At 39.1% G+C, this 13314-nt stretch overlaps 1 protein-coding gene across 1 annotated transcript in view; it reads left to right on the top strand.

Annotated features, from left to right (window-relative positions):
• SAGE1 (sarcoma antigen 1) overlaps window positions 1–13314 on the top strand; it is a 68424-nt gene that overhangs the window by 453 nt on the left and 54657 nt on the right. Inside the window, exon 2 of the mRNA XM_044682614.1 lies at window positions 101–178. Coding sequence (XP_044538549.1) covers window positions 101–178 — 78 coding nt within the window. The remainder of the gene's footprint in view (window positions 1–100; window positions 179–13314) is intronic.

Raw genomic sequence — 13314 nt, forward strand, 5'->3', positions numbered from 1 at the left:
GGCCTAGAGCTCCCGGCTTCCCCGGAGGGGAGAGGAGAGGGGCGTGGCCGAACCCGGACTCCTGCTAACCACCGTGCGGTCCGCATCCCCCTCCCTACAGCTCCGAGCTCGGGACCCAGCCAGCCGGGGAGACAGGTATATGCTGGTCACCTCCGAAGACCCACCCTACTGTATCAAGGTAAGCCAAAAATGTGTAATGGGGGCCCGACCGGACTCTTTTGCCAACCCCGCTTCCCGCTGCACTCCGTGTTCCCCTCCCCCTGGCGTAGAGGGAGGGACCGGGTGGCATGCAAAGTGAGACTAGCCCAGTTCGGAAGATGATGGGACTTCTTAGTCACTGCTGCTTCGTAGGCTGTCCCATGGGTGCCCGAAGGGGACACTTCTAGCTTGAACTAGACCTTTCCCGGGAAATGGCCATTTGGCTTTAGCGCGACAGGTGCTGCTGAGGTGTGAGAGTGGGGTGGAGGAGGAATACTCGGACCCGGGTTAATGCCCCTGCCCCCCACTCCCTAGGATCTCCCTAAGCGCGTTTTCCCACCCTACCCTCTTGCAAGAATTACTCTTGTGCGCCACTTTTCAACCCCCCCCCCCCCAATGTTTAACTTTCGAACCCAAGATGGCATCACTGGGCCCTTAGTTGTGGAGCTCCCAAAACTGAGTGGCTTTGGAACTGCTAAGCATTCAGTGAGCCCCAATACGGTGTGATTCTGCAACGCCACGTGCTTTGCAAAGGGTGGGAAAGTGAGAAAGCTGAGACCCAGGACTGCTTTGGATCCCTCGCTGCAGCAGCTATTGCACTCCAGGGTTGGTCTCATTTTGCAAAAAGTGCACTGTAGCATCAACCATTGGGGAAGTAGGAAGCAACTTAGCATTCAGAAGGGCCATGACCTTGCAGTTACTCCACCTTGAACCCCAACTCCGATGCCTTGAATTTCCCTCTCCAGGGGTAGGCCGTTTCATTTTTCAGTTTCAGAGTTTTGTGGGGACCAAATGAGACTACAGAAAAGATTATCTAAATGTTAGCAATGATTATTAAGGGCCCTTTTCAAAAGAGAGGGACCAGAAATGCTGCTGGTGGTAATTGCTTGAACTGATAAGGATGTTCTCTGAAATGCTGGGCCCTTAGAATCTCAGGATGAGGCCGCAGGGCTGGAATCTCCTGTGAATTCAGTCCAGAACACCCTGTTCCTTCTACTTACCTGCCTTTGCCCCCAGCTCTCCTGAATTGGGAATGACCAGCAGTCTACTACTCTTGAAAGGACTCTAAACTCACTTGTCAAAGACTTTTGAGTGTGGGTGCCATGATCACATAGAAGTTCTTCCCCCATCCATATGTAGATAAACTCTCAAATCTCTTCTCCTTAAACTTGTGGCATGGTCACTGCATAAGCCAAAATCCCTTTTCTACTTGTCTCTTTTCTATCAATATATCTGAACCTAAAGCTCATTCATATCTTTCTCCTTCCTCATGTTCCCCTCCAGCCTCTGGTACCCTGACTCTCTTTTCAGCCAATTTCCCACACACACACACACACACACACACACACACACACACACACACACACACACTTTTTTTTTAAAATCTCTTCAGCTCATACTCTTATTTAGAACTAATAGAAATCTGGCTTCCTTCAGAAGTCACGCTCTCCCTGGCAATTTTCTCCATTAATGGAGTGCCCCCTTCTCTCATGCACTGAGACACACTGGGTCAGGAAAAGGAGAGAGGCATTTTTCTTGTTTCTCACAGATAAAAAAAAACAGCATCTTTGAGGGTTCATTCTGTCCATAAGTGTTATCAGGTCCAGATTCTTTTTTTTTTAAATCCTTACCTTCCATCTTGGAATCAATACTATGTAGGGAGAAGTGCAGTAAGGGCTAGGCAATGGGGGGTAAAATGTCTTGCCCAGGGTCACACAGCTAGGAAGTGTCTGAGGTCAGATTTGAACCCAGGACCTCCCATCTCTGGGCCTGGCTCTCAATCCAAAGGCACCCAGCTGCCCCACCTCCCCCAAGTCCAGATTCTTGCTGTAGCCATCTCTCAGTTTTTCTTTCTGCTCCAATGCCTGCCCTCAAACTTCAGGACTTTATAATACTTTATAGGTTTCCCTCCAAATATCCAGATGTGTCCCATTTAAACTCTCATTACTCTTCACTCTACTTCAGCCACACAGGGCTTGATCTCACCAACTTCTATATCTGTTCTGTTGCCATGATTAAGAATTTTGAAATTCTGCTCTGATGCATCCTTCTGTTTTCCATCACTGTGACCTGTAGTCCCTTCAGTAGTCCCAGTTTTTCTTCTCTGCTCTAAACTATTTTTCCTCCTCTCACAATCTTCACTCTGATTTTTTTTTTTGTTTTGTTTTAAAGACCCAGTATTCCTTTCTTGCACAGGCTAGAAAGGCAGGAGTTACTTTACTTGTGGGCCTGATTTCACTCTGATGGACTCGGGAGCTTTGAAATCTGCTCCATTTTCAGCCTGGGCTCATTTGCCCCTCCTTAGGCAACCTAGTACCCCCTCACCTTCTCACTCTCCCCTATCCTGCTCCTGGGAGCTTACCCTACTAATTCAGAACTTGATGTGGTCACCTAGTTGATGTGGCTCAAGAGATTAACACATACTCAGGTTCCCCAGTAGCTGGGATTATAGGAGTATACCCCCAATTCTCAAACTTCACTCTGATTGACATGTTCTATGTCAATTCTCCTCTGCTCTTGAATTCCTTGGCCTCATTTCTCTTTGATTTCTCTTTGATCTCCCTACAGTTTATGACACTGTTGGCCATCCTTTTTCCTCCCTTGACTTGAATGCTGCTACTTTCTGTGTTCTTCTCTTCTTTCTTACTCCTACTTTGGCATCTCCTTGGCTCATTCATCATCCATCTTCTGCTCATTTAGGGATGTAGGTTCTCTTCTCTTTTCTTTTTACCCTCTCTCTTTGTGATCTCACCATGCCATGTATTTTTTTAAAGTTTTTAAAATTTTTTAATAAAATAAAATTAATAAAAATTTTTATCTTCTGTCTTAAAAAATAAAGTAAAAATAAATCTGGTTAAAAGAGATAGGGAAGGTAATTACATCCTAATAAAAGGCAGTACAAATAATGAAGAAATATCAGTACTCAACATGTATGCACCAAACGGTATAGCATCCAAATTTCTAAAGGAAAAGCTAGTGGAGCTCAAGGACGAAATAGATAGCAAAACTATAGTAGTGGGGGACATCAACCTTCCCCTATCAGATACAGATAAATCAAACCAAAAAATAAATAAGAAAGAGATAAGAGAGATGAATGAAATCCTAGAAAAATTAGAGTTAATAGATATATGGAGAAAAAATAAATAGGGACAAAAAGGAATACACCTTCTTTTCAGCAGCACATGGAACATTCACAAAGATTGACCATGTAATAGGGCATAGAAACATGGCAAACAAATGCAAAAAAACAGAAATAATAAATGCAACCTTCTCAGATCATAATGCAATAAAAATAGTTATTAGTAAGAATACATGGAGAGGCAAACAAAAAACTAATTGGAAATTAAATAATATGATTTTCCAAAATAATTTAGTGAAAGAACAAATCATAGAAACAATTAATAATTTCATTGAAGACAATGACAATGATGACACTTCTTACCCAAACCTATGGGATGCAGCCAAAGCAGTTCTAAGGGGAAAATTTATATCACTGAGTGCATATATTAACAAATTAGGGAGAGCAGAGATTAATGAATTGGGCATGCAACTTAAAAAAACTAGAAAATGAACAAATTAAAAATCCCCAGATGAAAACTAAATTAGAAATACTAAAAATCAAAGGAGAAATTAATAAAATTGAAAGTAAACGCACTATTGAATTAATAAATAAGACTAGAAGCTGGTATTTTGAAAAAACAGATAAAATAGACAAAAGTACTGGTAAATCTAATAAAAAAAGGAAAGAAGAAAACCAAATTAACAGTATCAAAGATGAAAAGGGAGACCTCATCTCTAATGAAGAGGAAATTAAGGCAATCATAAAAACTATTTTGTCCAATTATATGGCAATAAGACAGAAGGACAAAGGCTAGGCAGTGGGGGCTAAGTGACTTGTCTAGTCACACAATTAGGATATGTCTGAGGCCACATTTGAACCCAGGACCTTCTGTCTCCAGGTCTGGCACTCTATCCACTGAGCCACTTAACTGCCCCCCATTCCATGCATTTAACTGTCATTTCCATGCAAATTGCTGCCACATTTATATCTCCAGCCCCTCTCCCCTAATCCAGCCTTACATCACCAACTCCTTAAAAACACCATTCCTCCCAGATTCCTTATTTCTCCTGAAGATATTGCTGTCCTTGTTGCTCAGGTTCACAGCCTTAGAGTCATCCTTGACTGTCCCCTTTCCCTCACCATTTATATCCTGCCACTTGCCACATCTTCTACTTTCCCAAGACTTTACATTTGTTCCCATCTCTGTATATAGCTACTCCCCTCTTTCAGGCCCTCTCATGTGGATTATTTCAGTAGCTCTCTGATCAGGCCCCCTGTGTCCTTTCCTTCCAGTCCTTCCCATATATGCCAAAATAATCTTCTGAAATTACAAATATGAGCATGATATTCCACTCCTCAGAAATTATCAGTGGCTCCCTATTGCCTCTAGAATCAAAAGCCCATTTTTCAACTTGGTGCATTTCAAAGCCATCACAATTTCTTCTAGTCTGCCTTATTTCATATGGACTCTATGTTCTATTCAAAATGGCCTTTCTATTCTTCTTCATACTTACTATTCCATCTTCTACCTGCTTTGCATCAGTACTTTTGTGCCTTGGAGGCACTTCCTCCTTACCCCAACTTTTTAGAATGCCAAATTTCTTTCAGGTCTGTGCTCAGATGGCTTCTTCTATAAAAAAAAAATCTTTCCTAATTTCCCCCCTTCTCCAATTTGTTAGGACTCTTCAAATTACCTTGCACATATATCTGTGTACCTGTTGTGTCCTCTGCCTTCTTCTACATCGAATGTAAACTTATTTAGGGAAGAGACTATTTTCATTTTTTGTCTTTGTATCTCCTGTGCTTTCTTCATAATAGAAACTGAACTAAATGACTGACTGCATTGTATTGAATTAAGTGATTTAACTAGGGCCACCAGGCTAGGGGAGTAGTTGTGAAAAGTTAGGCCATAGAACCAGTAACTGGAAACTAGGTCAGTTAGCAAGCATTTCTTTCAGATTTTTTAACCCTTACTTTCTGTTGGGGTTAAATGACTAGCCCAGGGTCACACAGCTAGGAAGTATCTGGGGTCAAATTTGAACCTAGGTCCTCCTGACGCCAGACTTGGTGCTCTATCTAATGTGCTATCTACCTGCCCCATAGCAAATATTTCTTAAGTACCTATTATGTGCCACTAATGTGGTACATATTTAAAAAGGATGGGTCTGCCTATGTGACCTTGGGAAGATTACTTAACCTCTCAGTTTCCTTATCAGTAGGATTATAGATTTAGAGCTTAAAGAGACCCTTAGTAAGCCACTGAATACACACTCATTTTATATATGAGGAAAATGAGGCATGTAGAAGTTAAGTGATTTGACCAAGGTCCCACAGCTAGCAAATATATAGCAGGATTTTAACTCAGTTCTTCCAGAATCCAAGCCTAGTTCTCTATCCATTAGTCTATGCTACCTCTCAATAAAATAATAGGAATTTGGACTAGATGACCTTTGAGATATGATATGTCCCTTTCAGCTAAAGATCTATGACCTTCTGATCATACTGCTCCTTATTAAGTTATCATATTTTTTAAATATTTTAAAATAAGTTTTTATTTATGTCTTTTTTAACAACAATTTCCTACACTATCCCTCCCTTTAATTCCTTCCAAAGAGCCATCCCATATAATAAATAATATATTTGTAAAAGATAAGAAAAGGGAAAATCAGCATAAATACTCAGAAAAATGTGAAAATATGTGTAATGTGTAACACTGTGGACCTCCCACCAATCCAGAGGGGTAGACAGGGTACCTGTTCTTTTCATCTCTGCTTATTTTTTTGTAATTTTGCAACATTCATTTTTTATTTTTCTTGTGTGTAGTTCTTCCCATTTATATTGTTCTTGTTAGTGAGTACATTTTTTGACTCTGCTCACTTCATTCTGCATCAGTTCATGTAGCTCTTCCTATGCTTCTCTGTATTCATCACATTCAGTATCCCTTTTCTATCACAGTAATATTCTATTATATTTCATTACATTACATATATTACATTATATTACATGCCACAAATTATATGGCCATTCTTCAATCAAAGGCCATCTACTTTTTGTTTTCAGCACTGCAAAAAGTACTGCTATAAATATTTTATGTATATGAGGATTTTCTTCTACTCAGTGGCCTTCTAGGGATATAATACTAATAATAGAATCTCTGGGACAAAAGATGTGGACATTTTTGTCATTTCATTTCTATAATTTAAAATTACTATCTGTAGTGTTCTGTTGATTCACAGCTCCCCCAACAGTGTATTAGTATGCTTCTCTTTCCATAACCCAGCCAACAAACAACAAAACTGGGTTTTAAGAACATGGTAGAGCATAAGCCCTGAGAGAACTTCCTTGTTGGTAGGAATCAATTTATATCTATCTACTAAGTTGAAAAGGATTTCAGTCTGGATCTAGTGATGGACTCTGTCTGCTTTTTTAACCAGCCTGGTTAAGTTCAGAGACACTCATCACAAGTTTTACTACAGGGGGATGACCCTCTCAGTCAGGGGATGAGTACTCACTCTGAAGATTTTTGAAGAGATTCTGAAATCAGAAAAATTTGAATTTAAATATGGTTTCAGATACTCACTAGCTATGAATGTGGCCTGAGTAAGCCTTTTAACCTTGGTCTACATCTTGGTTTACATCTGTAAAGTGAGGGTAATAATAACACCTACCTCACAAAGTTGTAAAGATTAGCTGAGATGATATTTGTAAAAAGTCCTTAGTGCAGTGCCTGGCACATAGTAGACACTAAATAAATGGCTTGTTCCACTCCCCCCTTGAAAGGTGCTTCTTGTAGAATTTTTTTTATGGTTGCTTAGTTTTGTATAGATTCAAGGTCACTTTTTTCTCTCAATTGGGCACTTCAACTGATACTAAGAATTAGAACTCAGCTGTGATCAATTATATTTTGTTGTTTTGTTTTTTTTTTTGAGACTGAGTCTCCCTAACTCACTCAGATAAGAAGTGCTGGGGCTACTTTACTCACAGGCCTAAATCCCATGGATCTCTATGAGGACTTTAACATGTTCCAGTTCTGACCTGGGCCTCTGATTCTGCCCTTCCTTAGGCTATCTAGTGGCTCCTCCGTCCTGTATCCTGTGAGTTTGTTGTATTTGTGTTGAATATAATGTGGTTCCTGACTGCCCCCTCCCCATCAGCTTAATTGCTGCTGCAGCTGTGATTTCCTGACCTCCAGTGATCCAACAGCTTTAGCCATCCCAGAAGCAGGGAATATAGACATATGCTAACATGGCCATGATAGACTGAATTTTTGTTTCTGTTCATCTAAAGCTATGATTTTCTTAGTGCAGGGAATTGCCAGTGTGCTAACTTCTTCCTTTAGTGCAGATCAGCATCAGAGGTAATTAATTTATTTGCATAGGGTCATCTAGCTATCCTCTAGAGGCAGGACTTGTACCTGGTACTCCTAACTGTAAGGGCAGTCCTCTTTCTACTACACCCAACTATGATTAGTTTTACCCCCACTATTTTAATGAGTGAAAAAAATTGTGAAGTTGCCAAAAGATGATTGTTTTTCAGAATCAAAGAATGAAAATAATGTTTTGTAATTTGCAGCATAATTTGGCATTTTGATTTTTTTCTCCTTTTAAATCTTCTGCTCTACATACCTACTTTCACTCCAGTTTTTAAATATTTTCTTCATTTGAGATTTTCTGTTTGGGAACATATTGTAAGCAAGTTCATTTTTGAAGGACTTTAGATTTCAAAGATGTCAATTTTTTAAAATGAGTTTCCACCCAATGTAGTAGGTAGCTTCATTACTTCAAAATGGATATATTTTGCCTTTGTAGATAGTTTTCCTTTAATGTTATTTTTTTTGCTTCTTTTCTTCCAAATTGCCTTTCTCTTCTGTGTATTTGTATTCCTAATCATTTGTTTTCACTTTTGCTTCTGTGAAAAGACTCACTACCATAGATTCAAGTTTTTCTTTTATTCCAATTATTTCTGAATTTTGTTTTTCTTGAAAGTTTGGTAATATCAGTCTTTTTTCCTTATATTACCTTATCACTCACTTTTTGACTCCTTCCCTTTTAATGGCACTTTCTCCCTCAGGGCTAGACCTCAAAGCTATCTGTCTTCTATGTGAATAGATTAATTTTTCACCCATCTCAGTCCCTGCCCTATGTGACTTCTGGGGAGACAGAACTGGCCTAGCTGGATGCCAGTCCTCTTTTTTTAGGCCTTTTATAGTGTCCCATACATGTTGATCCCTTGCCCCAGTTCATTCTGTTCTTTAGTTCTTTGGTTAAATGTGGCTATAACAATATGCCATAGCCCCAGGCAGAGCCTACATCCTCTTTCAACCATGGCAACAGCAAAGAAATTGCTAAGAGGATCCCAGAGCACAAGCCAAAGTGTATAAAGTTTTGAGTTAGGGGCTGGTCAAGAGGGAGATGCTGAATTAGCCTTTAAGGATTAGCTTTTTTTGGTGTTAATTCATTAGTGTTGCTTCATTAAACTTTTTGATGTCAGAATAGCTGTGATTTCTTGACTCCTTGTATATACTTCTTATTTTGGAAGAGTTTTGAAAGTTTAGAAGAATGAAAGAAAAAGTCTAGTCCTCTAACTTGTTAGTGACAAAATGTCTAGTCCTCTGTCTTGTTGACTCATGGCCAGGATCACAGTGAGGAAGTGACTGAGGCCAGATTTGAACCAGGTCCTCTATTCTGGCTCTCTATCTACTGTGCTGTCTAGCTGCCCCAGATTTCTTGATACTAGAATTAGAACCTGGAGAAGCAATATTTTTAAAAGAACTACATCATATTTATTCTGTGGATATCCAAGTCTGATAGCCAATTTTTAAAATGCCATAGATAATATTTTTATAGTTGTAGAAAAGAGGGTATAGAATTCTTGACAAAAGAAAATGGAAATTCAAGCATTAATCATAATGGCACAGGAAGAGGTTAACTAGAGTTTCAATTTATACTTCTGCCTAAATCATTTAATTGATTTCACCTCTTATTTGCTTATTTGAGATATGGATAGAAGGAATCTTTGCAGTATTTTAAAATTATGATTCTGTCACTTTTGTTGCCTTTTCTTTATTTTTCCCCAGATTTCTTTAGTATAAATTCTGTATTCTTTCTCATTTGGGATATCTAAGAGTGGCAGTGTGCTTTGGCAGCTAGAGAGAAGTGAACCTGTATTCTTTAAGACTTGGGTTTGAATCTCACCTCTGATACTCAGTGGCAGCAAGAGTCCATACAAGTCATTTCACTCCTCAAAAGACATTAAATTATAAATGAGGTTATAAAAAACTAGACTCTTGACAAAAGTGCCTCAAGTCAACTTATAAGGCTTATTAATTTAAGGAAACAAGCTTTGAGGATTTTTTAACCTTTACTTTCTAGTAGTCTAAGACTTCTAGAAGGGCAAGGGCTAGGCAAACAGAGTTAAGTGACTTACCCAGAGTCATACAGCTAGGAAGTATCTTGAGGTCAGATTTGAACTCAGGTCTTCCTGACTCCTGGCCTGGTGCTCTACTGTGTCACATACCTGTCCCTTTTTGAACTTTTAAAAATTGTATTCCACTTCTCCCTGCCACAGGCAGGATAGTGTCTTATTTCTCAAACTTTTATTTGGCAGCCTTGTTGAGAAATCTTTCCCTGAGATGCTTGCTGACCTCTTCTCTGAATGTCTCCATTTGGGAAGGGCTGATGTTTGAGAACATCTGGTATATTTTTCTTACTCAATTGGGCGAAAGTCTCTTCCTTGCTGATAATTCCATAAATAACTCCAAATTAAAAAAAAACAAATTTATGGATAACTCCATAACACCATAAATATTTGCTTTTGATATGACTGATTTCCCAAGTAGACTCTTCTTAGGTTGGCAGAAGATGTATTGTCTCTGTTCTGAATTTCATTGCTCATTCAAACCTGAGGTCCCTTCAGCCACACCATATTAGATACTTAAAAAAACATGACAAATAAAATATATTTTAAAAATCTGTCTTAGCAAAGTAATATGCAGTATGGCTTTCTCTTCATTTGCTCTTGGTTCTGAGTAGTACTCTATCCATTATAAACAGAACTTCACATTTTCCAGCTCTCAACTTATATAGCCAACTCTAAATTACATTGAAAAAAGACATTTTCTTTGTTCAATTTTTTACCCCACTAGAGAAATATTTTTTTTTACATCGGTGTAGGCAGAAATGTTGCAAAAGATAGTTTTTTTTGTATAACTGCTTCCCCAGCACAGCTTCCTCCTGCTCTGGAGTGAAATGGCTATATGATACAGCATAAGGGTAAGTCTTCATTGGAAGAGTCCTTACAAGTGGAATTTTGCTGGAAGTACGTAGTTTGGCATACACGAAATGCCCAGGTTCTCTGAGTCACATTTTTACCACATGCCCTGCCATTGAGGGAAAAATGGCCTTTAAAAACAACCAGTCTCATCTGACCATTTATTCACAGTCAGCTTTAGTATGGACCTTAAAGCACCACATAAATGTTAACTATTGGACTTAATAGTCATAGCGACCCCACTCCAACCAATCAAAAAGAATGATTGAGAGTTAGCATCCCCAAGGCTTTAGCCAAAGCTCTGGAAGGCCCTGTTTATACAAATATTTTATAGGCAAACACATGTGTCCGAAATGTGTGAAAACAGCTTCTCCTTGTGGACCCGTTGGGCATGTCTGTTTTCAAAGATAGGAAAAAAGTCAACTGTTAGCCCATCCTGGTCTGAATTAGCTTCCATCTGAAAATTCAAGGGCTGCTGATGATAACTAGGATTAGGGAAGTAACCCATTGGCCTTTATTGCTTGAACAAAAACATAGAATGACTGACTGAATGAAACATTTATTAAGCGCTTACTATTTGTAAAGTGCATCTGCTGCCAATCTAAGAAAGACATAGATGGGAACTGGTAAGACCAAATGCCAATGTTTGTGGCTTAGAGTTATCTTCTGTGCTCTGGGCTTACTAACCAATAGAAAAGTGAGACATCAATAGTACATTTATCAGATTTGCCAATGACACAAATTTGGAATCTGAAGTCAGGGGCCCAGAAAATCTTGACAGGCTAGGATACTGGGCTGAGTCTACTATGATGCAATTTTCTAGGGATAAATGTGTAAAGTCTTAGACTCGGACTCAAAAAATCAAATTCAAAAGCAAGGGAAGAAAGCAGTCTGACAAAGATCTGGGTGTTTTAGTAGATGACCAGCTTAGTGTAGAACTCAGCAGTGTGTCAAGATAGCGAAAAAGGCTGAGATGATCTTGGGCAGCAGGAAGAGAGGTCTACCTTCCAGGCCTAAGAAGGTGATGGTAGCACACTACCCTCCTAAGACCTCAGCTGGACTCTTGGGTTCAGCTCTCATGGCCAGAGACTAGGAAGGACATTGAGAAGTTTGAGACTACCCAGAAAAGAGCAACCAAAATGCTGAAGGATGTTGAGGATTGGTTTAGGAATTGGAAAAGAGACAACTAGGAGAGGGAAATAACTGTCTGCTGATATTAGAAAGGCTACCATATGGAAGAATATCTAGATTGGTCTTGCTTGGCTCCAGAAAGCAGAACTCAAAGCACTTGGAAGAAATTGCAAAGAACCATATACGTACTTGAGATCAGGAAAAACTTCCTAACATTTGGAGAAGCAGAGGATCTTGGGACTATCTCACATGATATACTAGATAGGGAAATTCTCTGCTTGAAATTGGAACATACAATGTGAAACGTACTGTGTAATTATGGCCTCTTAATCTACTCTTGTAGAATGTATGAGTGGCCTAGCTAACAAGCAGCCTCCCACTGATGAAGAGGCTCCCTTCCAGAAGTGTGTTGGGAACTTTGAATATATTTTCTGTAGAAAGGAAAAAACCTGCTTAAGTGCTTACTCTGTGTGAGAGCCTTTGCTAGATGCCAGACCTACTAAGACAAAAATGAGACAGTCCCTTCCCTCCAAGAACTTACGTTCTACTATATTCTGACAGAAAATTGTGACAATTTAGGACCAAGGCCTTTTAGTAAATAAAACAAACCTTTGTGCCCCACAGTACTGTATCATGACAAACGTTTGGCTCTAACTCTATAAGGTAGATAGGTTCTCAGCTCAGTCCACAAAAGTATATTCAACTCATAAAGTAACTGGACCCCTGAGAGGGTGTACCAAATGGCTTCGCCTGGCTTAAGTTGGGCCTCTGACAGCCTGAGCCTGAGGAGCCTGCCAAGTAGCTTAAGCTCTCAGTGAAGGAGCATTTATTTGGCTTGGAGTAGAGAAATGTGGAGGGAGCAGGCAGGGTCTGCTGGGACATCTAGCATTAGCACTTGGGGACAAGATGGAGAGTTGCATGTATTTTCCCTGGTAAGAGCTAATGTTCTTGGTCTAGAAGTCATTTCTAGATGGAGGAGCTTCTTACTGAGGCTCCAGTCCATATGAATAAATTGACAAGGCTATCAAACAGGATGAGTTGATAATTCTAGTCTCTGCTGCTAGATAGGAAAGCTATTCTCATTAGTATTGAGAGCCAGTTTTATTGTTTTTATTAGTTGGATTGGACATGGATACTAAGGAGGCTACAGTGCATTATTGTTGCCATTCTTAATTTATTTTTGTATGTATAATTTTTTTACATTTAATTTTTATTTTATTTTTTCCTCAATTACATACAAACAAAAATTTCAAACATTTTACAAAAAATTTTGACCTCCAAATTCTCTCTTTCCCACCCCTTGTCCCTCCTTGAGAAGCAATTTGATATAGATTATTTTTGTGTAGTCATACAAAACATTTCCATATTAGCCATGTTGCAAAGGAAAATACAGACCAAAAAAAAAAACAAGAATAATAGAGTAAAAAAATGTATTCTTCAATTTGCCTTCAGATTCCATCAGTTCTTTCTCTGGAAGTGGATACCGTTTTTCAATTTAAGTCCTTTGGAATTATCTTAGATCATTGTGTTGATCAGAATAGCTAAGTTATTCATAGTTGATCATCATAGAATGTTGCTCTTACTGTGTACAGTGTTCTCCTGATTCTATTCATTTCACTTTTCATCAGTTTATATAAGTCTTCCCTGGTTTTTCT

The sequence above is a fragment of the Gracilinanus agilis genome, chromosome X (genome assembly GCF_016433145.1).
Source record: "Gracilinanus agilis isolate LMUSP501 chromosome X, AgileGrace, whole genome shotgun sequence".
Classification (NCBI taxonomy): Eukaryota; Metazoa; Chordata; class Mammalia; order Didelphimorphia; family Didelphidae; genus Gracilinanus; species Gracilinanus agilis.